Source organism: Phaseolus vulgaris, chromosome 11 (assembly GCF_051622355.1).
Source record: "Phaseolus vulgaris cultivar YP4 chromosome 11, ASM5162235v1, whole genome shotgun sequence".
NCBI classification, from domain to species: Eukaryota; Viridiplantae; Streptophyta; class Magnoliopsida; order Fabales; family Fabaceae; genus Phaseolus; species Phaseolus vulgaris.
In genome coordinates this window covers 6,708,753-6,734,049 of record NC_143508.1, presented here as the reverse complement: position 1 = coordinate 6,734,049, position 25,297 = coordinate 6,708,753, and the positions used below count along the sequence as shown (strand labels likewise).

The 25,297-nt window shown below is 34.0% G+C and overlaps 1 protein-coding gene across 2 annotated transcripts; it reads right to left on the bottom strand.

Moving 5' to 3' along the window:
* Positions 1 to 1,133: 1,133 nt before the first annotated feature.
* RNL (RNAligase) lies at positions 1,134 to 25,297 on the bottom strand. 2 transcript variants are annotated; one of them, XR_016517404.1, is made up of 27 exons: positions 24,934 to 25,289; positions 24,392 to 24,787; positions 23,542 to 23,592; positions 23,337 to 23,419; positions 22,827 to 22,926; positions 22,186 to 22,264; positions 21,540 to 21,663; positions 20,558 to 20,664; positions 19,950 to 20,078; positions 19,614 to 19,678; positions 19,187 to 19,351; positions 18,625 to 18,785; positions 18,471 to 18,502; positions 17,014 to 17,174; positions 15,747 to 15,826; positions 11,219 to 11,284; positions 10,772 to 11,061; positions 9,880 to 9,987; positions 9,502 to 9,599; positions 7,920 to 7,980; positions 7,462 to 7,538; positions 7,308 to 7,374; positions 7,147 to 7,223; positions 4,245 to 4,325; positions 2,618 to 2,720; positions 2,356 to 2,514; positions 1,134 to 1,823 (listed from the first exon to the last, which is right to left on the bottom strand). XR_016517404.1 is itself a non-coding variant. In XM_068624835.1 (27 exons), exons 1-27 carry the CDS (start codon positions 25,087 to 25,089, stop codon positions 1,434 to 1,436), a joined length of 3,471 nt encoding a protein of 1,156 aa, XP_068480936.1. In that variant the 5' UTR covers positions 25,090 to 25,297; the 3' UTR covers positions 1,134 to 1,433. The 2 variants fall into 2 exon arrangements, 1 of the variants encoding a protein (XP_068480936.1); XM_068624835.1 differs by having other exon boundaries at positions 7,303 to 7,374; positions 24,934 to 25,297.

The following is a 25,297-nucleotide window of genomic DNA, read 5'->3' as shown; positions in this document are numbered from 1 at the left end:
TGAGCCATACATATAGTATCAATCGGCTGGCAAGGCTCAACAGTCATGATACCATGGATGACATCTGACTTCAAAATCAGAATCCTCCCCAAAAAATCAGAAACAGAAGTCTCGCTCAAGAAGAAGGATAGACACCTTTGGATCCTTTTAATATATACAATACACATTTATTTCAAGTACTTTAAATTTTTAAGAAAATTATTTTTTAAATAATTGATATTTAAATGGCTTTGATAGAAATCAAGATAAACCATGAGTTATAAAAAGATTGAAATATATTGTAAGTTCCATGAATTTTTTTTGTTTTTATAAAAAATGGATTCAATTAATTAAAATAGAAAAGATTGCATAACATTTTGAATAAGATGCAAAATCTTATTAAAAATATCCCTGTAATTTTTAAAAACTTTAGCAAAGTTGTTATGCAGAATTCTTGTTGGAAATATTAAAATTTCATTAAAAATTCCGAAGAGAAACTTACGCAACTGGCATTATTGTCGTGTGGAACCCATCGAAATCCCAGTTACTTTGTACATCTATCTGAATATAAACACGGTAAAATATAAGTTTGAAATATTACTTGCAACCTTCACCGTGCATTAATTTTGCAGTAAATGCAAATCGCTGCAGAGATCCACTGAATAGTATAGAAAGTGAAAATCACATTTTTTTTAAAGATAACAATAAACCAATCTGTAAATGGAACATTCTTTATCATTATATTTTTATATTCTCATTATTTTGTTGGTAAAAGTATACATTCATATCAAGGTTTTCCTCTCCATTAAGTTACAGAATTATTACGTTACGTTTTTGCTTAATAAATAAGTTGAATACGGAAGGGAAATTATGATGATTTCCATACATTTGCTGTACTTCTTCACATGTTCGGATTCTGTGCAGCGAAATTTCTCCACAGCCACCATACTGCAAATTCTGGATCATTGATCGATTATTGCAATAATAGTTAACAAAGAGGGAGTATATGAGCTGCAGAGGCAAGGCAGCACAGGATCTGCATTCATGCAAAGCTTTATAATTCAATTTCTTGAAATAATTCCACCGTGAAATACACAGAAGACAGTAATGAATGCTTCATTGACATGGTCAGTGTACGAAGGAAAAATAATTAATAGAAAAAAACTTGCAACCACAAGCAGAATGGATAAGAGCGCAAAATTTAAGCAAACAAGGAAGAGAATACTATCACACCTGATACGGTGAAAATTCGGCCACAAAACTCAGAAACCATACTCGGTTTTCTAAACAGCCTACATATATATACAATTTCTCAGGAGAAAATGCTAAGTCCTACAAAAATTTATCCATCATCCTCCCTGTGTATGATATTATTAGATAATAGAAAAATAAAAGCACAGGACCAGATTCTTCATTTCAGTTGGTTTTATTTTAGAAAGATTAGTAAAAGGAACTCAATAAAAGTCAACTGTGGCAGATAGAATGAAGGGAGGATTGAAGTCAATTCGTTTTGCTTTCCCCTCTGCAAGCAACTGTGGTAGCATGTTGGCCTCCTTGGCTCCAACACCTTCAGCAGTCCATAAGGTTATATGAGGCCATGGATTTTTTGAAACTATCTTCTCACCTTCCACTGAGCCGGGACAAGCTTCGAATGCAGCCATTTTATCTGAGAAGAGTAGTGCTGTCAACTCCACCGGAACCTTTTGATTAAGATGGATACCATAATCAGCTACGGCTTTGATGCCGTGACTTCTCTTGTGGGCAAGAGTCAAATGAGCTCGATTAAGGTTCTCGAGATGTTTGTCTTTAAGGAATGCGTCAATCTTGGGATTACTCTCGGCCAACTGCATTATACATGTTATTGTATCAGATGCCGTTTCTTAAAACTAATATAAATAAATACACACGGATGAGAAAAACTATTTCGATACACAAGGTAGCAAAGCATCTTCCAAATAATAGAACTACTGAACAAAGTAACAAAGCCTCTTCCAGATACAAGGTAAGACTAATATCTCTCTATCCGGAAAAGTACATGGCCGATGACAATATCACTCACACCTGACAAGTCTCTTGACTGTTGGAAGTAGTAAGTAATAAGATAAGATAGATAGATAGCTAAACACCACTTAATTAATTCTATTTCCATTAAAAGAAAATACACAGTAATTTTCTGCTTGTTCAGAATCTCCGCCCTCACCAAAAAAATAATAATTTTACTCTCCTTTAACTTTAAATTGGATTTGCTTTGTCATTCGGCCGTGTGTGTCTCTTCAATGCCCTTATTGTTACAAATCAACAATTATACTGAGCATAAACAAGTTAGTTTGAGTATATATAACAAAATGGAACTAGTAGAGTAAATATTTCCATTACTTTATTGAGGGCGCTTTTAATTTCAGTAACTGGCATGGTGAGAGCAGCAAAAACAATGGTACCAAATTTCCTTATTTCAGTATCTGGTGGTGTGTAATGTCCGTTAGCAATGTTTCTCAACTGTTCGAACACCTGCTTGACAGCAAACTCAAATGGAACCTGCAGACGTTTTAAGGAAATTAATAGCACTGAATGTTCTTAAAATGCTAAATGTTGATAACAGTGGACAAAAAGAACAGGGAAAAAGCTTAGATGTATTAACCTGAATAGAATTAAAATACTCAGCATTTCCGCATAAAATATCCCGTAACTCTTTCTCCCATTTTATCCATTCTTTTGCGTAGGATCCTTTGGTAGACTCTAATCTATCAGAATAATGATCAGTTAAGATTGCCAGCTTCTCGGTTTACACCAGAGAGGGGCTAAATAGAGTAAACAGAAGCCAGTTGACATATTGTTATCAACCTCAAGATAACAGATATCACAAGTCATTTATGCTTTAATAACAGCTAAGTGAATACCGTGGGATAGAAAAATTACAGTGCATTGCAGCACTAAGAATGTTGGAGGGAGACATGGGTGAGGATGTACTATATATATGCCTAGGGCAAAGACTTTGCCATAATCCATAGAAAAAATCTCTAGACTTGACAATTCAAAATTAAGTTTGACCAATAATTGAATTAAAGATATGAGATTGCAGTTCTTAAAACACAAGCAAGAAGAAAACATTTTCTGCATCTTAAAACAAATTTCAGAGCTTGAAAGAGTGAGGCGCTGAAAATTTCTAAAGCTCCGGTGGGGCTGATTCACAGATAGGTGTTCCTTCACTTTCCCTGCAACTTCTATGCATTTTAATCATATTACATCCCGAAATACACTTATGTGGTGTATTTACTTAAAACAGCAACTTTGTTTTACTTATGTGGTGTTTTGGTTGATTTGGAAATCTCTAATTGTGATCATTGGTTTGTGTAAAAGGGTTGGGATACCCCTATTGTATCCCTTTTAACTTATTTCATTCTTTGCTGATAAAAAAAAGAAGAAAAAAAAGAAGAAAAAAAAGAAGAAAAAAGTGCAACTAGTGGTCTCACATGTTTAAGGTAGCAGTAGTGGTTGTGGTGGGTTTCAGACATGCTGGGGGATGTAAGCTGAAGTTGTAAACTCCAACCAATCTAAGTGCGAGATGGACTCTGGCAATTAGGAAGTTGGTTTCTGATATAAGTGACTTTAAAAAGGAGCAAATGCTGGAAGTTGGCTGGACCATACAGGGTGAAGCCAAAGTCTAATAAAGAGCGAATGGAAGATGCTGCATTGAAAGAAGTGCTTGATTCTGTGACAAGTGTTGCAATCGTGCCACTGCAAACGTGCTTGATTGTGCTATAGGCTTAAAGAGTGATGTAGTATCAAGTACTAAGCACTGGATGAGCTATCATTAAGAGAAGTAGTTGGTCTGGTTCTGTAAGCTAGTTAGAAGGAATGTCAATGAGATGCTGGAGACAACCAATTTTTTGGTGTATTTTGATGGTTTTGTAGCTGCAATTTGCAGTGCTTATAGCAGTCCAATAGAAGCAGGGTGCTAGCTGGTGTAGGGTGTTTAGCTTATGCAGCAAACATCATCTATCTACTGCTTCTGGGGTGTTTTTTCCTCTCTTTCTATTTGGAGATCTCTTAATGTGGTTTGGTTTGTGTAAAAGGGTTGGGATACCCCTTTTGTATCCCTCTTAATTTAATTTCATTCTTTGCTGATCAAAAAAAAAAAAAACATCCCGAAATACACATACCAGAGATGAAAAAAGGCCTCACTGTCCACTACACACTTAAAAATCTCAAATAAAAAAAAACTGTAATAATTTTCAAGCATGCAAGTGAAATATCTTAAAATTGACCTTCCATGTCTTATAGTGTGAAGTTTATATAAATCAATTCCTTCCTCCAAAATGGACTGCACTGGCTCAGGAAGGGGATTCCTGCACATGGGAAAACAAATAAAATGTTAATAAGAGAATATATGAATTGAATCTGCTTCAGAGTCCTAGTGATCTTTCTATTCATAAATAACGATGGATATAGTTCAAGTTATACCACAACACAACAACAGTAAATCATCCCCAAAAGCAGAAATAATGAGTTATTTCAACACAGATGTCAAAATGTTATATACATCTATGCCATGACATCTTTTCCTCCACTTCTTAAATCTCGGTATTTTCTCTGCAAGTTCCATTAATTCTATCTTTGTATTTTACATCATATGTCCAATAATGGTATCAAGAGCTTACTTCCTATGGGCTATAAGGCAAAGTCCTCATTGAGTGCAAATACTATACTGGATGATTTATTTTTCGAGCAATTGTGGTGAAAATATGTTTTTCAACAATTCTTTATCTGTCATTCCAATGTTTAATGAAGAGAATTATTATATTTAGACAGTCAAGATGAAGTTTGTTTTAAAGTCTCAACGTCTATTGAAACATTGTAGTATTTGACATTAATGCACAACCATCGAGAGAAATATAAAACCATTACTTCTTGTATTCATGACTAGCATGCTATGTAGCGCAGACACTGACACGGACACGAGCATGTCAAATTTTTACCAAAATCATGAACTTGGTAGTAGAGATATAAATGTAAACATTCAGTTATTCAACTGAATGTTAGTTATCTGGTTTTCCTATTTTCTGCAATGATTAGTGTGTAACTCTTGAGCCTATATATGATCAGCTTGTGCCTTCTTTCTTATTCAGTGAAATAATAAATCAGTTCTCTTTCCGTTAATCTTTTCTCTTCTCCATTTCTTCTCGTATCACAAAATTCTGATGGTATCATGAGCCAAAAATTGTTCCGCAATGGTCAATTCAAGCTCCCTCCCTTCCACTTCCCAATTCTATAGGTAAAAAACTTAATGATTCCAATTATCTTCAATGGAAACAAGTTGAACCTGTCATAAAGTCACCCAAACTTCACCGATTTTCTGTTAACCTAGTCATACCACCACACTTTCTTTCCGATGATGACTGTGCTTTTGGAACAATAAATCCAACCTACGAAAGTGGGAAGTGTAAGATCAAATCTTGCTTACTTGGCTTCAATTGACACTTTTTAAGTTGATCTTGTCTCGTGTTCTTGGAGCTGTCCACTTGATCGTATCAAGTGTGGGAACAAAATCGTTATCACTTCTTTACCCAAATCAAGGTGCGTGCTAGACAGCTTCGCATCGATCTATGTGCCACCTTGACAACAAGACTATGCATGAGTTCTTGGGATAAATTAAGTCCATTACTAATGAACATGTTGGCATTGGATGTCCCGTCAAACATGATGAATATGCATACGCTATTCTTGAAGGTCTTCCGCAAGAATATGATTAAGTTATTTCTGTGATTGAAAGTAAGTTTGAAACACCTGCAATAACGGAAGTTGAAGCTCTTCTTCTTGCCCGTGAATCCCACAGTAATCGTTTTCAGAAGAAAACATTTCCTCCTTCAATAAACTACTTGCAATCATATGTAAATCCTAACTCTTCAAGCTCGCAGGATTGTAGCAGTTCTTCTCATGGAAATTATGGTCGTTCATCCTTTTCTGACCGAGGTGTTGAAAGACTGAAGGAGTTAAATCAATTTTCTCCGATGACAATGATATAAGCCAAGAAATTGATGTGCAATTGCTACTAAAGTTTATATCAAGTTTAAAGTTCATAGAGCTAAATCTTAATGTTTCCATGATAAATCTTAAAGACAAGTGCTAGCATTATGAGATTCTGCCTTACTTGAATTTTGAATTATAAAGAAGTTTTAGATAGTGATTTTGTTATTGAAAATTGTCTTTCATGAATTTTTCGGTTAGTTATTTTAAATTTAAAATAAATCTAATGATAAGTTACATATTCTAGGAATTCTAAAGTGGTCGCAAGTTTATACATGTATATTCTCATTTATGAATTTGAATGGTTATTTTCATCCATTTTAATCTCTCTTATTTACTCTACAAATGTCACTATTTGTAGATATTTATTTTACATAATATTTCCACAAAGAAGTTTTGCTAAGGGAGACGAAAGGGGCATCATTTAAAGGACAACCCCAGATCCTTCATTCCCTAGCTTATATGGAAAAGACCCTGAGCTGAAACTGGCTAGATAAGCAAGCCTATCAAACAATTGATGAATTGAACAAAATCTAGACTCACTACAGGCTAACAAAATGGGCATAATCCAGAATATCTCAAAACTCCTTAGTTCTCTTAAAGCCTTGAAAGTAAATAGTGAAAAACGTTTGAAATTTGGAGAAAATAATAAATACTCCTCCAAAATCCCACACAGCCTATACAGTTCATTATGGTAACTAAGCTAGTTTTAAATTGTATAAAAATGGAAAATATAAGGAAAAAAAATTCATTAAGTGCAGCCGGAAAGGTGAGGTTTACACTCATTCATGTATTATAATTTGACCATATTTCATATAGGATCTCCAACACACCTCACACCAAGGACTAGACATCTCGAGCATAGAACTAGGCAGGAATCCAATAGCGGATGACACGATAGACCCCACAAACTTGACTAGGATAGGTTTTAAAAGACTTTGATACTATCTCAAGAAAGTAATATTTAAATTTATTTCAACCTCATAAAATCAACTTGAGGTGAGGTTCGTATCCACTTATATGTATGTATATATTATAATTTGTTCATATTTCTAATCGATATAAAATCTCCAACAAAGATAAACAAGAAAATGCAGAAAAGATATTGACATATGTGAATAGATAGTAATAACATGATAATACCTATCAGATTTCAGTAGTGGCATCTTGACAAGTGACCCAAAACGTTCAATTAAATCACCCTCAAATTCTTTACGGCTCTGAAAATATTGGAAAAGTCAGTTTAGGAAATATAAAAACATAAACAAATTGGAGTAACAATAAAAAGAAGCATTGTACCCTGCCCTGGTAAAGATAATAAAACATTAGCAGCACATAGCCAGCATTTGGAGATGCTTTGTCAAGATTTCCCTTAGAAATTTGAAATAATCAAATGAAGTCAGTGGTAGGTAATAAACTTTCTGAGAAATATATCCAGGAAAAAAAAGCAATTAATACCGGATGATTGACTCGTTGAAGCACACGAAACATGAAAATAGCTAATGAATCAAGAGAAAATGGATTTGAATCAGTTCCTGCACATTAAAATAGAGAGATGAGAACAAATTAAGTCCTTCTTCAGTGAGAAACATTGTATCAGATAAGGTACCAAAAATAAGTCATTTTCTTTACTACCGAGAAACAGAGTATGAGAGAATATGAAGCTAAAAGTAAGTCAAGTTTTTACCACCAAAAAAACATCACACAGCTGTTCCTTATGTACCCAATCCAGATCACTATCCTTTAATTTTTTTTTTCAAACTTCAGGTAAAATAATACTGAGCAAGTTATAAGGGACTAAAGCATATCAAGTAAAATATTCCAAATTTATGATGTGAAAAAAGACATGCTGTTCCTTTTATTTAACAAAATATTAAAATACTAATCAATACAAAGAATTCAGAACTAAATATTACCTTCAGATTCAGCTACAACCGGTACAGCAGATGCCCTGGTTTTGTGACACATATCTTCTATCTGCATATTTAACAAGTGTGACTAGGTTAATTTATAGAAATTTAATAAGCAAATGATTCAAAGTTGATAGCCATACAATAATGCTTCCAGATGTAGACTAACAAATCAAAAGCAAAAAAACAAGTCATTTCTCTCTAATTAAACTATAACTTTAGAAGTAACACTTTATATCCCTTGAGCAGCATGCTCTAACCTTGGACGGAGGCAACTTCCATCCCCCTAAACTTTTTTTCCTTGTAAAACACACATTTTTAAAATGAATACTTTATTCATACCAGCACCTAGAAAGTGGGTTTAACAATGTCCAGTTCTTTTTTGCTGCAATATTGACTGAAGACGATATTAAAAAAATTATGCATTTGTGCATAGTAGCCAATAATGGTTTTCAGCTGCCTTTGTGTCACTAAGTCGTGTTGTGGCAATTTCCCACCATGGCCTGTGCATCACAAATTGTTTTGCTGCTGCTTTCAGTGCAGCCTAGAAAAAGCAAACTTTGACCTTGTTTTCTGTGGTTTCCCACCCATTTTTTTTGGGTGACGGGGGAGAATTCCTTGATTCCTATTCTTTTGGTACATGAAGCCTCTTAGGGTTGAAACCCATCTCACTTGATTAATTTCATTGAAAGGAAACTCCGTTTTGAGATTTACGAAAAGGATTTATTTTCAGGTACCTCAACATCTTTGTTAGACAGACCAAGCTATTTTCTAGCAACCCAACAGTATTCCAACCAACACAACTCGTTTGCCCCTGCTGGTTCCCTCTTCACTTTATTTTGAGTTTCTTTAGCATTTATATTTGTGCAGTTTTATTATCTGCCTGCAATGTCCTTTTCGTTATAGCAGTTGTCTCATTGTAGATAAATTTCTCCGCGAACACTATATAGGAGAAGAAAATAAGGAAAAATGAAATAAAAATCTCAATAAGCTTAAATTAGCTTATTCACAAGTTCTAAACTTCTAAAGGGTTTATACAGATTAGTTGATGCACAAGTTAATTTTAACTTTTGGAGAAACTTAATTCTTTTCTTTTCAGATAAGTTTATCTAAACAAACGCATAGGACACATTTGTTTCAGTCATCTTCTATTCCTGGAAATATGAAGAAGGAATACATATTCCCATGTTTGTTAGATGGTTACCAACAGTGAATCGAGTATCTTCACTTCCAGGAAACTTATATTCCCATGCTTTAGGTAGTTTTCATTTTCATGCGTTCAATATAAACAAGGAGATTTATCCTATTTTTTCTTTTCCTTTATTTTAACAATAACCAAACACCTTTTTAAATATACTCCAAGGAATAGTATTCCTAGAATATGATTTTTGGGAAGTAATATAACTCCGTGAAACAAACACATCTAATTACGCGGATCTTTGTCAAAACAGTACAATAACCCAGCCATCAAAGATGAACACAAAATACCACCTGCCATAAGATTTTACTGAATAGAAAATCAAATTTCAAATTAGTAACCAAAGAAATAAATGCAATAAGCCATAATGAAATTAGTTTGAACACTAACCAATTTCCAAACTTCTTCATTTGGGGCATTCTTGTCAGCAAGCATTATTGAATTTGGTTTCTTTTTACACTCTGCAGCCACTTTCTGCCAATATTTTCCTGTTGATACTCCACAATGCTCCATATTAGTTTTGAGCAGAACTCACCTGATAAAGATATGTTCATTCTAGAATAGCACCCTATATGAAACCCAATTTAAGGTATCTACCACTACTTAAGCAGTTAATTGTAAAATTTAACAGATAATAACTCTACTGAAAATTTATAGCTTTTATATATAAGAGCACTGGAGCAACGGGATATATATATAGATACAAATCATGTTAAGAACCTCTGCAATTTAAGCACCATTATAAACAGATTTGGAAGAAAAAACTACCTTTAATCAAGTCACCCATGAGACTATGAACTGGTCGACCATCTTCTAGTCCTCCTTCGGCATTTAGCAATTCTTTGCAAAGGGAGGACTTAGCACAACCAGGTATTCCTGGAAGTTTGATCAAACACCTTCAAGATGAGTCTTAAACATAAAAAATCAAACACTGGGCTGTCAGCTATTAAATGAAACTGCACTAACTATGGGTAAACTATATCAACACCGGTATCTAGTCTGTAAACTACACCTACAAGATTCAGAAAAAAAGAATAATGCAAAATATTCAGCCATTGTTTACAATTTCAGTTAACTTTTTTGTTTTATAAAACTCATTTTAGAAAATTTTGACATTTCAACTAGACTGGCACATCAAAATCCTTTGCATCCATAGCTGACAACCATGCACAAAATTTCAGTTAACTTTACTTTCTTTTATTTTGATTGGATTCTCCAAGTCTCAAACAAAAAAAGTTAAGAGCCTAAAAGGCTTCAAACTGTAAGTTAACTCCAAACCCTAGTTCTTGTAGTGATACTGTGGCAGGAGGGATCAATAAATTCATGGACAATTCATTACTTCTGTCCTGTCCTACGTTAATTTGATTAAACACTAACTTCAGATAGTTTCCAATTAAACACCAAATGGAGATTTTTTGCCACAGTAGAGAGTTCATGAAACAGAAAAACAGTCAATCCTTGAACTTGCTGGTAATTTATATTGCCTTACCTACTCTAGCATAAACAGTAAACTACCCTACATGCTCACTTAAAACCTTGTTTATACTTCTAATTAATCAATTTAAGGTCTCCTGATCTTCAATGGTTTTGTAGATGATGATGAACATGCAAATATAAATCTAATTGTTGGGAATAACTACATTCACAGCAAAATAATTACCAGGAAAGAACACAATTAACCCTCCATGTTTTGGAACTGTGTCTTTGACTGAGATATTAGGCCCTGGCAGTGCTATCTCACGCTCTGCCACAAGATCACCTTCTTCATCCTGGCCTCCCTCAACAATAGCCAAGAAATCTTCAGTTCTAACTAAATTACCAGCAGAACCTATCAGAACTTGGTTCTGTGGACTACGTTTTGCAAACTGTTCAAGAAAAGGTTCCGCTTCACTTAGATATGTTGATGATGACAGTTGCTTATTTCCACACTTCCTTCGTATATACACAGCCCTGTAAGCAGAGAAAAGAAAAGATCCTAGCCAAATGCGCCACTAAAGTACGAGAAAGAAAAATAGACAAGCAGGCAGAAGGAAAGTGAAAAGAACACTTTAGCTGAAAGTCCAAACTCATAGTTAGAGGGAAAAAGGAGGAATGATTCAGGAACTACCATTCATCAAGCATCTTGCTAAGTTCTCTCTGCTTTGCCGGAGAGGTTCCCCAAATTTTCATTTGTCTACAAAAAGAAATAATCAAACAAAAAATCTAATTCAGATTACATAAACTTGGATGACAAGCATAAAGATAGATAATTAGGAAGACGATTTATAAATGGAGGAAGGGATAGATTTAAGATCAATAAAGGCTTTGTTTCCATGATTAGTTAAAATTGTTCGAAAAAGGTCTTTCATTGAAATACTCCCTTGGTTGGTATTTAAGATCTTGTTCTTGTTTGAGATCCCATATTGACATTTCATAATATATAAGTGGGTAAACCTTACCTTATAAGCCGGTTTTATGAGATTGAGTTAGGTTTAAAGTTCACTTCTTAATATGGTATCAGAGTCATTTAAAGCCTATCCTAACGAGAGTTTGTTGGGCTTATCAGGCCACCCATAAATACATTGTCCCATGCACGAGCTGTCACTCTCAGCGTGAAGGGGGTGTGTTGGAGATCCCACATTGACATTTCATAGTATATAAGTGGGTGCAAACCTCACCTTATAAGCTGATTTTATGAGGTTGAGTTAGGCTTAAGGTCCACTTCTCAATAGTTCTCTATTTCGTAACATGTTGCAGTATCGTTTTTCATAGAATACGTCTGACTAAGGTTTTCCCAAATCTCCTTAGCGGTGGAGAAGAATATACAATTCCGGTTTATCTATGGTGTCATAAAGAGTCATAACCAGGTCATGATAAGAGAATCTTCATCGTCCCAGGCTTCATATTTAGGATCGATTTTAGCTAAAGGGTCCTTTCTTGGTGATTAAATTTTTTCTTTCCCTTGTACAAACCAATTGGGCCCACTGCAGGTAGTTGCATCCATCACGACGATTGATGCCTTGCAACAGTTCAAGGTGGTGGTCAACAGAAAAAAAAAAAAGGTTACAACAATGAAGGTTGTTCGAAAAAAATGCAGAAGCAGTCTTCCAAGATCGAGAGCTCTAATACCATATTAAGAAAGTGGACTTTAAGCCTAAATCAATTTTATTAGACCAGTTTATAAGGTGAGGTTGCACTCACTTATATACTATGAAATGTCCTTATAAGGTGAGGTTGCACTCACTTATATACTATGAAATGTCCTTATCGTTAATCAATGTGGGATCACCAACACCCCACTCACGCCGAAACTTGCAAACTCGGTGCGTGAAACTATATATTTATGGGTGGTCCCATAGTGACCTGGTAGCGAATGATTTGATAAGCCCAATAAACTCTCGTTAGGATAGGCTCTAAATGCATTTGATACCAAGTTGAAGAAAAAGATTAAATGAGTGTGTTTACAAATGTGATAATAATCTAAATTTATAAAGTATTCACAACCTAATTAAGAAAATAAATACTCAGTAATTAAAATAACAAATAACAAGTAATTAAAGCTATACAAATCAAATCAAATCTCCAAAAGATATCAAATTAGTCCTAATAAATAAAAAATGAAATCCACACTAATTATGGAATAATTATCTCCTAATTACGCAACACCATTCATTCAAAAGTTGCCCAAATTCTAACAATGTGTTATAAAACTACATTCTTAACCATCATTCTTCATACGACTACTTCAACATTTTTAAATAAATCCAAAAAATCAAAAATAAAACAAAATTGCCAAAAGAAAGAAATACAATGAAACCAAATCACCAGAAATGGATTAACATGAATCAAGAGGAAACTCAACATCCTATCAACAGAGGTGCAAGTCCTAATTATCTCTGTCACAGTGTTGTCGAGATCCTTTGCTATGGTGTGTGTATAACAAAGATGAAAACAGAGTGGAAATAAACAAAAATGGAAAGGTTCAAAAGGTTTATCAACAACCTTCAATGGAATCTTCAGCCTTCAATGGATTTGTATTCAATTGGTTTGTCTATCTTCAACAGAGAACACAAAGATGCAAAACAAATTTAAAACGCACTGTGCTCTTAAATTTAGAGTTAAATAAGTGCTAAAAAGGGCTAAATAGTCATTTTGGTAAAAAGATGGCTTTTCATGACCTTGAAAGTGTGATTTTCTTTCAGCCTGCTCAAGTTACCACTTCCCTGTGCAAAAGTGATTTTGCAACCATTTTGGCTAACCTCAGGCATATAGTATTAGTGTTGTACACATTCAGATTTTTCAACTAAAAGTTGGGAGTTACTGTTTGGGTTTTCTATTATGGTTGTGTAACCACTTTTGAGTCTATATATAAACTTTGCTTATGTACTCTTTACATACAAGTGAAATAATATTCACTTCAGCTTCTGTTAAGTTTTTTCTCTGTTTTCTTCATATCAAAATCTGATATGGTATCATGAGCCTATAATTAGTTCGCAATGGTCAATTCAAGCTCACTCCCATCTGCTTCCCAGTTTTTTCCAAATTCAATAGCTGCAAAACTTGATGATTCCAATTATCTCCATTGGAAACAATTGGGATAAAGTCACACCAAACTTCACCGATTTGTTGTAAATCCTATGATACCTCCACGTTTCCTTTCTGATGATAGTAGCTTCTGGAACAATCAATCCAGCATATAAAGAATGGGAGGTTCAAGATCAAATCTTGCTTTCTTGGCTTCAATCGACTCTATCAAAGACTATCTTGTCTCACGTACTTAGAGCTATTCATTCTTATCAAGTGTGGGAACATATTCATGATCACTTTTTTACACAAACCAAGGCCCATGCCAGACACTTGCGCACTGATCTTTGTGCTCAATCCCTTGAAAACAAGACTAAGCGCGAATTATTGGGACAAGTTAAATCTATTGCAAAAGAACATGCTGGAATCGATTGTCCTGTCAAGAACGGTGGATAGATTGATGCTATTCTTTAAGGCCTTCCGCAATAATATTCCCCAACTATTTCTATTATTGAAAACAAGTTTGAGACACCTCCAATCACAGATGTTGAAGCTCTTCTACTTGCCCATGAATCTCGTACAAATTGTTTTCAAAAGAAACCTTTCCCTCCTTCAGTAAATTACTCTAATTCCTATGAAAACCCATCATCTGCAAGATTGCAAGTTTGCAACAACAATTTTTGTGGAAATTTTAGAGCTCTTTTTCTGATCAAGATGCTCGAAGTCGTGGTGGTTGTTTTCCCAACTTTCGATGCCAAATTTGTCTTAAATATGGGCACACCACTAATATTTCTTTCTACTGTGCTGATTCATCCTATCAACCTCATTAATCCCTTGTCCTATAAGACCCACATCAACCACTGCAGTCTTCTTCTAATTGGTATACCCAATCTTCCAAACCCAACACTTAGGTCAATCCGGCCAATGCGCCTACTCAACATCATTCTAATCAAAATATTCTGAGTGCAATGATAGCAAATTCCCCCGCCTAAGAAAATAATAATTCCAACTGGATATTTGATTCATGAGTCTCTTTTCATGTGATAGGTGAATCACAAAACATTCAGCAGTTTAATTATTTTCAAGGACCTGATCAAATCTATATTGGCAATGGTGAAGGTCTGAAAGTTCATGGTTATGGTTCTTCATGTTTCAAAAACCCTAATAAACATAATTTCTTTCTATACTTATAGAATTTACTGCATGTTCCTTCAATTACCAAAAACTTGCTTATTGTCAATAAATTTGTTGCTGATAATGGTGTTTATTTTGAATTTTTTTCCTCACTATAGTACTGTTAAATCTCAGGCAACCAATGAAGTCCTTCTTTGGGGCATTGTTGGAGTTGACGATCTATAGTCATTCCCTAATCTCAAGACTCAAGAATGTTCATCTCAAGTCATGTCAAAGATTCCTCAATTTTACACAACTACTGGTTCAGCTGGTAATTCTAGTCTGTTGTAACAAATTTTTCTAAATCTAGCAATTTGTGGCATGCTAGATTAGGTCATCCAAACACTAATGTGTTGGAAACTTGTTATGACTCATTGTAAAATAAGTCCATCAAATAAAACTTTGGATTTTTGTTCATCTTGTTGTGTTGGCAAATCTCACCGATTACCTTTTTCTCCATCTGAGACTGCGTGTAATCATAAATCAGGAAATTCTACTAAACAAAACTTGATTTTGATAACCTTGGTGGTACATCATGAGGTACTTATATTACATAGCAGAAAGGAAAAAATCAAATTAAGAATTAGACTACTAATATCCTTCAAGCCCAATTTGGCAGTTGTGGAAAGTTCAAAAATTTAAAAATGCTTTCTATTAAGTTGCTGTTTGCTTATGAAGCCGCTGTTCATGCTTAAAAAGCTAACCTAGACCAAGTAGAGCAGTCACATAGCAAACACATCATTCATGCAGCAGAAAGAGTGATGTTGATGAACAAACAGCCCAACGGTCAACACACACATCTATCTCAAACATCGACCATGAAATTTTTGACTGGAAACATATATGAAGTACTATATGCAGTTAGCCAATTATCCACATAAACTTGTTAAAATATACCAAAGCAAAAATCCACTAAAAACTAGATTTCAGTTCTCAAGTGCAAGCAACACATAATTTACCTGAGGTAATAAGCCTTGTAAGCAGCTGGACCTTCTTTGAATAGAATTGACAGGCCATTTCGAATGAGAAAGGTTCGCAACTGGAGCAAAGATAAAAAAATAAGAATAAGAATAAAACATAGTTATTAGATTCTTACAATACACAATTCAAATCCTACCATTGGGTATATATTTGGCTACCTTCCGATTTATATAAGTTGAATCTCAAATGATTTTTTTACAATACACTAATAAATCCATACAATTTTTGTATCACTATATGAATCACACAATTCAGTGATTCATTATTTTCTATTTTTTATAATTTCCTTTCACCAATTCTCAAAAGAAATTGAAAAGTCATTAAGCTTAAATTGTTCATAAAAAGGATTTGGAGTGTCACTTCTAAAATATTATCCAATTTGATTATTCCACCACTTTATTTGTCACTATTTGGTTCCATCCTTCTGAAAAGTGGCTTCACAAACTCAAATATAACTAGTAACGTTGTTTTATGAGGCCTATATTTTAAGTTGTTTTTATCCATTTCTAGTATAAAACTACAACGTTGAACACTATATATCATATATATGATATGTTTGAAGCTATTTCTGTCTCTGAATCTTACAATTTAATTTAGTACAAATTATGATTCATGATTAAAAATCAGCTTAGCAATTTATGGTTACAATCTCCATTTGTTAGCCTAGTTAAAGCCGTTAGTATCAAATAAGACATCGTTCTTGACCAAAGAGGCAAATCCTAGTAATATAAAAAAATGAGAAGGATTTTCTAACATAATTTGGAAGCAATTCCAAAAACATAGAAAACTGAAGGCATTTATATGAAGAAAAATGACTCAGAAACAGGGTATGAGGATAATCGTAAAAAGAAAGTAAGAAGTTTCATGGATTCAAAATATTAAAGCATATAAGGGGACCCTTCCTGAGAGACTTTGTTTAGGCTGGTATTTTGAGCACATTAAAGCATTGGTGTCACCAAATAGTTCCAACACACAACAGATTATCATTGCTTTGCAGCTTCTCTCTCGTGTCACCCTTAAGGAGATATTTTTGTAAAACTATTGCATTACATAAAATATAAAACACATGTTAACCAAAAAACACGCAAACTACATTTTGTCACCTGACAAGTTTAAAATTATAGGATAGAACAGATACAGCATACTACAATGTCCAAATAAATAAGATATGTTCTATAAGATACAATATCACCATATAATTACATAAACAATATATAATTTCATATTTAAAAAATGGATGTATACCTTATATGTAAGAAATTTCAATTTGACCATTAAATTTGCATCTTCATCAGCAAAGTCATCTTCCCCAGAGCTGTAGCTACCAGTTTCATTTACACTGTTACTAGAAATTTCAGCAGCTGTCTCCTTGTTTGCCGAAAATAAATTTATGTCAACAAAAAAACCTGGGAAAATTAAGGAGTCAGAAACTTGTATGAATCAATAAGAATAACAAATTGTTTTTCTTAAATTTGAAATGACAGAAATTTGGTTTTGCATAAAAGCAATTTGACCATCATGGGGTTCCTAACCTTGAATCTGTTCTAAAGTTTATTAGCTTAGATCTTGGAGTCAGCTTTCCAATAAGTGAAATAATTTTTCAATCTCCTCCAATGGGAATGTATCCATTGAAATAGTTAAAGGGGTTGTAAGGAGTCAGTTTTAGGGTGTAGACGAAGTAGAAGGAATGCACAAATAGTACAGCTGTATAGAAAGAAAAATCAGGTTCTGTTTCTGTTCCTGTGTAGCAGGAAAAATCAAGAACTGGTTCTGGTATGAGATAGGCTGCTGGACAATCATTTATTTTGTATAAAGTTGGGGTGCCCCTTATTTAATATACTTTCTTTCCAAAATAAAGAACCAAATATGAACAAAATAAAACTGTATAAATTGGTCATATATAAAATTTTATGCCGTGTTGTTTCACAAGCTAGCATACCACAAGCTTCAGCTTCAGCAATAGAGTTGACATAATGAATACTCATGCTTTATATCCCCAAATTTTTAATAATTTAAGTTTGCCCTAAAGTTGAAAATTATCCATAGGATTAATAATTTATTCCAACTTCTCTATTGCTGCTTGGGAGAGCATATTATCAATACATGCCTTTGATTTACTTATTTTGAATTTCAGAGTAATTAAATAAATTTGGGTGAATGAAACTTGTTTAGTGCTTTTCACATTTTTAACAGTAAAAAATTAACTAAGCAACTTCGATTAACTTCAATTTCAAAATTCATGATCCATAATCCATGAAGAGGATAACCTGTCAAATATACATTTTCTATATAACCCTTTACATATCTTAACAGCAGCTATCAAATATTAAACCAGTACATACTTATTATTGGCAACATAATTAACAATATAATCATTAGTTGCTCAAAGGGAAATGCAAACATTAGCTAAAAAAATTATATAATGAATAGTGTTGCATAATCAGGAGAATTATTCGGTAATTAAGTGCAGATTTTATTCTCTATTTATTAGGACAGATTTGTTAGTGATTTGATTTGTACAGCTTTAATCACCTATTATTTCTTGCTTTCATTACCTATTATTTCTTTCCTTAATTAAGTTTTAAACAGTCTATAAATTGAGACTATAATCACATTTGTAAATCATCTCAAATATATTTTATCTATTTCTTTCAACTAATAGGATATTTGAAAATTGAATGGAAGGAAAATAAAAAATTTACCTCGATATAATGGCCATAATCCTGGTTTAAGCCTGAAAATACCAAACATTCAAAACTCAAAAGAAATCCGCAAACTTTTTATGTAAAATGTTGAAAAGGCTGAAATAGAATATGAAGCTATCTGATTATTCAGGGAGAAAATAAAAAAGTAGACCTCATATCTTTCTGGTATCGTCGAAAACCAGAATCACTGTGTACATGAATGACCATTTTATAGAAAATATTGTCACTTGACATGGCATCAACCTTGTGGAAGTTATGATAACATTTGAATGCAGCAGGGTAGCGTTTTTCCCTCATCAACCGAACAACTTCCTGATTCCAAATACAATAAGCTATGGTTACAATGACATAATGGAAGACCATAAAGCATGGGATTTATAAAAGGTATAAGAATAAACTGCTGTGGAAAATTAGAACAAAATTTCAACACTAAATAAGAATTGAGAGGCCCTTTCACCCGTGCATTGAGAAAAATAAAGATGATTGAAAACTATTTAGTCTAGAAGGAAAAGACTATTATTATACACTTTCATTATACAAAAATAATTTATAGAAAGGAAGTTCTGCGAACTATGTAATGAATTGAGGATTTATTTGTTGTTTAAAAATCAGGATATGCAAACTTGCACATGAACAAAATTGAATGCGTGGAGTTTGTGGAAATTAGCATAACTCCAAGTGTAAGGTTAGGATACAAGAAAGGCTAAACTGACCTGCAACTTTTTAGTCGAATAGTCTGCAGGATGGGCTTGTAAAAACTTTGAAAGAACAGATCTGTCCACATTTCTTGAATGATAATCAGCACCATCAGTCCCAAACCAATCTGACTGGCTAGGACAAAACGAACTACCAACACTCTCGAGAAGTGCTTTTATTTGCTGCAAACATTCCAAATCAGAATACCTTTAAGTCTATCCGGATTTGTATATTCTAACTTCTGCTCCTATATAATCTTGTCATTTTAGAGATACTCAACACCCTGAACAAAGGGAATGCTGAACGCATATTTCCTGCTTGACAGGGTCCAACCGTTATCTTTGCTAGAATTGAAATGTGCTATAAGCTATTTTGGAAGAACCCACGTCTACCCCATGAATAACAATTGACAACTTCTAATCAAAGTAATGCATTTTACTATACCTGTTTTTCATCATTTCTATTTGCTGCACATATTTCCCTTAGACTTGGTCCAAAATCAAGGGCCACTGAAGGAGAAAGGAAAAATCATATATTATTTTAAATTGCAATATATACTTTCACCAATATTGTGAGTTTCAATATCTGAAACTTTACATTAGAAAAATATCCCACTTTTGCTTTGAATAGGCACACTTGAACTTATTACGTGTACTATGATCTCAAGCTTTAGCATATCTAATCATCTCTCAACTATCAAGAATATATGACATGGCATAAAGTAACAAGGCCATCAACTACGAAAATCAGAGTAAATGTTATTTTGAGAAATACACTAACCTCCATCAGCATGTGGAGGAGGAAATTCTTTCAAAGTTTTCTCTATATGGATTGAACTATCGTGACTTACAAGACGAGCCACAAGACCTTCTAAAATTTCACCTTGGGCCTTTACATGGTCTTTTGAACCTACAGTTATCAAAACATATGTACATTTTAGTGAATTTGACAAATAGTTCACACAGAAAATTGAGTTGCTAAAAGAGACACACAAAAAATGAAATACTTAAATTAACAAAACAGAGGACTGAAATTGAACAATCATACATAAACTACAAACCTATGTATTAGAGATACAACGTTGACTAGAGATATGACCTAATTATAGTATATAAAAGGACTTAAAACTCACCTTACAAACAAATTTTGTGAAATTGAGTTAGGTTTAAAACTCACTTTCAAAACATTATAGTATATTCAAACTTCAAAGAGCAAATTTAAGTAGAATATCAGTTCATAAATGGAAGCAGCAAATATAACAAGTGGTTACTAACCACCCGAAGTTGATTTCAGAAGGATATTATTTGGCTATGATAGAAGTAAAAATACATGGGAGTGAGAGATGCTTAGTCTATCCAAAAGAACCATGGGAAGCTCAAAAATTTTACCTGGTACAGAGATCTCAGCAATTTCATCAAGAGCCTTGCATACAGACGTTGCAGTACCCTCCTCGCATAAGGCATCAAACGCAGCAAAGAAAGAAGCGGCTGATTTTCTACATTTACATAAAGCCATGAAAATGAAACCAAAACTTCCTCATGTTCTTGGAGGCTTCAAATTATATTAATGATAAAAATCCTAATAAATTAGTTCATCAAACATATTATATGGTTATTCAAAATATAGATATAACTATGAATATAAAAAAATCAACCAAAGAAAAAGAACCACAAGAAACATGTGTCCAACTTCTAACATTCGTAATAACACTAAACCTGAGGTAATTATGGCTAGACCACCCCAATAATGCTCTAAGTAAAAAAGTTTACCATTATAAATATAGAAGATGAAGTCCCAAACTACTAAGAAATTTTACAAATAATACCAAAAATACATCATACTCCAATCTAACATATTGAAAATAGTACCTCCAAAAAAGTCAGTATTTTTAATACCTAACATAATAAATATGCAAATATGTTCCTCAGAGTAACTTTACTACTCTTGGATTAATAATAATGACATGTAATCATCCTAGTCACACTATTAAGATTGGCATGTCAACACCATAACTCAGAAGTACCAGAATAATTGTCAGGACCAAATTCACATATTCATTAAATGTTGAGTATTAAAATCACTGGAAAAAATTTTGGAGGTACCAATTTTAACGGGTCAATTTTTGGAGCTACCAAAAACTAATTTAATCCATCACAAAATAATAAATTCAAAAATAAAAGGTAATTATTTGGAAGACAGTTTTGTACATCAATATAAGTACAAATGATCCACTACTTCTTATGAAACCCTAGTTATTGCAGTATATCACCATTTTAAAAAAGCCATTTTTTAAACAAATACAAGTAAATCATCTGTCGTATGTAAAGTAAGAAAATCCTATATTTTTAATAAAAAAAACTAGATGTTCACCTTGTTGAAAACAACCACACATGATTTGTTGGAAGGCGCCATTTTCGACAGAAAGCTATTATCTCTGGAGTTGAATAGAACTTTGGCTTTCCATTGCCCAGTTCAGTAACTGCCGTAACTACCGCTGCCCAGATTAAAAAGAACACAATCAATATCTCACGTGAAAAACTCTAAATGAAAAAAACCTTTGAACAGGAATATTAAAAATTGGAAACATTCTTTGCTTCCTAATGTGGTAGACCATTTCCATGGCAAGAGTTTCACTCCCTTTTAAACTCCTGGTCCAGGAGAAAACTTGGAATTCCTAATAGTGTGGATCAGAAAGATACAGCAATTACTAAAAGATCTAAAAGACAAATCAGGTGTATGTAAACTACAATTACTACACACTACTACATATTAAAAATTGCAATTGCAGCTATAGCTTATAACCATACAGCTAGTCTATACATTGCTATAATATCCTTATAATTTAATATCTGAAATCTGACAGTCATGAACAATAATTTGACCAAAATTTTAAATTTTATACACAACATTTTGGCTGATTAGTAAAAATCAGTCTGTAGCAAGCAATATTCTGAATTCTATTTTCAGATCTGTACCTATTTTTTTCAATTGAACTAATCAAGTTAAAGAATTTTACCATAATCTTCTTGGGGACGCTGTCCATGGTCTCCAAGAACAGCAGTTACTAGTTCCATTGATATGCACATGTGGTTTCTCTGAAAGAGAAGGTAACAACAATATTCATTTCATGAGCTCGAGCATGAATTAGAACTAGAAGTTAAATAAACGCAGCAACAAAATCCTGCACTAGTATCAACTTATAGTTACAAATGAATACAATTAACAGCCACGTGAACAGGAAGAGCATGTTTGAAGGAATGAGAACTATTAGTAAAATTATACACAAAATGCAAATATGCCTAGTTCAAAAGGCAAGAGAAACAGAAAACTAGACTGTCATCAACCACATGTTGAAAGGGTGCCATATTGAGCATAAGCTAATGTTTTATACATTTTTAACATCAATCCTGCAAATGACACCCTGAATTTTGAAGATAAAATAAAAAGTCTGAATGTGCACGAAGTGAACAAATGTTTGGGATAAAATTATTGCAATCTTTAACTAAATTTATTAGAACTGAAGCAAAATTTAAAACTGAAAAAATTCAATCCTCTAAATTTGATCTATCCTTGAAGATGCTTCTGCTAAACACTACTACCATAGAATCCTATAGATGCTATTAAATTCAATCCTCTTTGTTCTTGATTCAGATTTACCTCAAGAAAATTATTAAATTCAGCCTGCTGTTTTGAAGCTTCAGTTCCCCATGCCTCACGAAACATCCGTCCAAGAACAAATACACCAACAGCAGTATATCTGCTCAAAAAATAATGGTACAACCGATAAATAACAAAAGTAGCTACATAAAACAAGACAATAAAGTAAAATGTATTCGGAAATATGGAAAACCACTGCAATACTCCTAGCAAATCACTTATGTACAAATAAAGAATTTTCCCGTGCCACAACATTTCACCATTAGATGAATTACTGTATGACCATTGTTCACACTAATGGAAAAAAGAAAATATCAAGCATAAGCTAAATGAAAAGGAAAACATAAAGGAGACAAGATCTGTCTTGATCATACATATTTCCCAATAAAAAAGATCTGAATTACTGCATGACCATGATTCACAAAAAAGGAAAATAAAAATGAAAATATCAAGCATAGGCTAAATGAATAGGGAAACATAAAAAGAAGGCAAGATCTGGCTTGATCGTACATATTTCCGAAACTGTTTTTTGCATAAGCTCCACCCTCATGACCCGCATACATAAAAAGAGATCCAGAGTGTTTAAGTGAAACCTGCACAGGCAGGTCCATAAAATTAAATCCACCACTTTAAATAAATCTAATCAAAGTTCATTCATCTAGTATTTATCAACCCTAAAAAAAAAATTATGTAACATGAAGCATAATTGCTATACCTCTAAGGTAGCCAACCCTTTTGCTACCAACTCAGTCATCCTGGTCCGGACCTACAGCGATACAGAATACATACAAATAACAGTCTTTAATGTATATACGCACGGTAATTGCAGGAATGAAAACAATACCTCTTTATCCAGAAAAACAATTTAATATCCCACCGGCATAAAAATATTAAAACCTGAGTCGGATAGAGGCAAATAATTTACTCTAATATTTTTTCTTAGAAGTTAGAACTATGCATGACAATACATCATGCAGCCTTTAGGAACTTGGGATTATGTCATGCCTGAGTCAAGATCTAAAATTGCAAATTCCTTCATATCAAAGAGAACTTCTGGTTCTAGGAAATGTGCAAAGATCGGAGTGTCATATCAGCTAACATGGAGCAGAGTAATTTGCCACGAGAAATAAATACATATTCCCATGGCAATTTAGAGGTGATAAAAGTTTCTCTTCAGAATTTGGAGTTAGAACCTAACTCAACAGTACAAAATCAGCTTAGCTTGAAAGGTGAAAATTAATCAGCTTTTAAGGTGAAGATTGTTTTGGCCTTATATGGACTACATTGATCACATCTCTAACTGATCTGTTATATCAACAGTTTTTTTCTGGAATTGTTTGTTACTTTATTTCACTCTCCCTGTATCACAAACTCCTATTCTCTCCAAAACATCAATAAAATACGTGTTTACTTGTCTTGAGGTATACAATGAGGCTAAGATTTTTTTTTTATCAGCTACAATGAGGCTAAGATTTAAACACACTTCGAACAAAAAGCGTAGATATCACATGAAAGACACATTTCAGAACAGGAAAAAAAGAAAAAGCCAGACAGAAAGAATATACCTCTTGATCCGACTTTTCATTTTCAAATTTCGGATAGAAAGTAGCTCTGACTTGTGCACGTGCGTACGTGGACTTGTCCACAGTGAATTTCTCTATCAGATTATCTCGAAATATCTTACTCAAACCACTTCCACCATTCTTTTGCGTCGAAGCCACACTTGCCTCAACTCCAGCTCCATTTTCAATCTCAGTAACAGCGCCTCCACTCGCAGTTCCATAAGATTTAGGTTTCCAAACCGAACCTTGCGCTCCGGTTTTCCCACCGCTCTCACCAATACTCAATCCTGCAAGCTTACTAGTAACAGTTTCCGCAGCAGTTGCGTCACCCGTAGCCGGCAACTGCGCCTCGGTTTTCGCTTTCTCCTTCCATCGCCGCTCCACGTGCGCGCCACTTCGCTGCAAAACACCAACCCTTGAAAACTCAGGTTCGATCCAGAAAGCATATGATCATCGAATTTAAATTCGGAAGTAGGAATTCGAGAATGAAAGCAAAGAGAATCGAACGGAAACGAAGAATCCAGAAATCAGAAGAGAAACAGTACCTGATTGCGAGGCATTGGTGAGAGCAAAGGAGTTAGGGTGAGGTAAGAGCGAAGAAAGGGAAGAAAGAGGAAGGTTCTAGATTTGAAGGTGGAGAGAGAGGAAGACAGAGGGTAAGCGTGGGAGAGAGTGCAGAAAAATCTCTGCTGTGCCGACATTCAAGTGAGGACGGTTATATACAAATATATACGCAGAGTGAGAGTGTGTGAGGTTTGGGATTGGGATTAACGAATGAGAAGAAATTGAGAATGGTTGGAGGACAAAGAGAGACTGAGTAAAGGAGAACTAACGTGGGTTACTGAGTCTCGTCGAAGTGCGGCGCCAAATGCTTCACGCCCTGCATGCCATGGGGTGGTTTAAGCGATT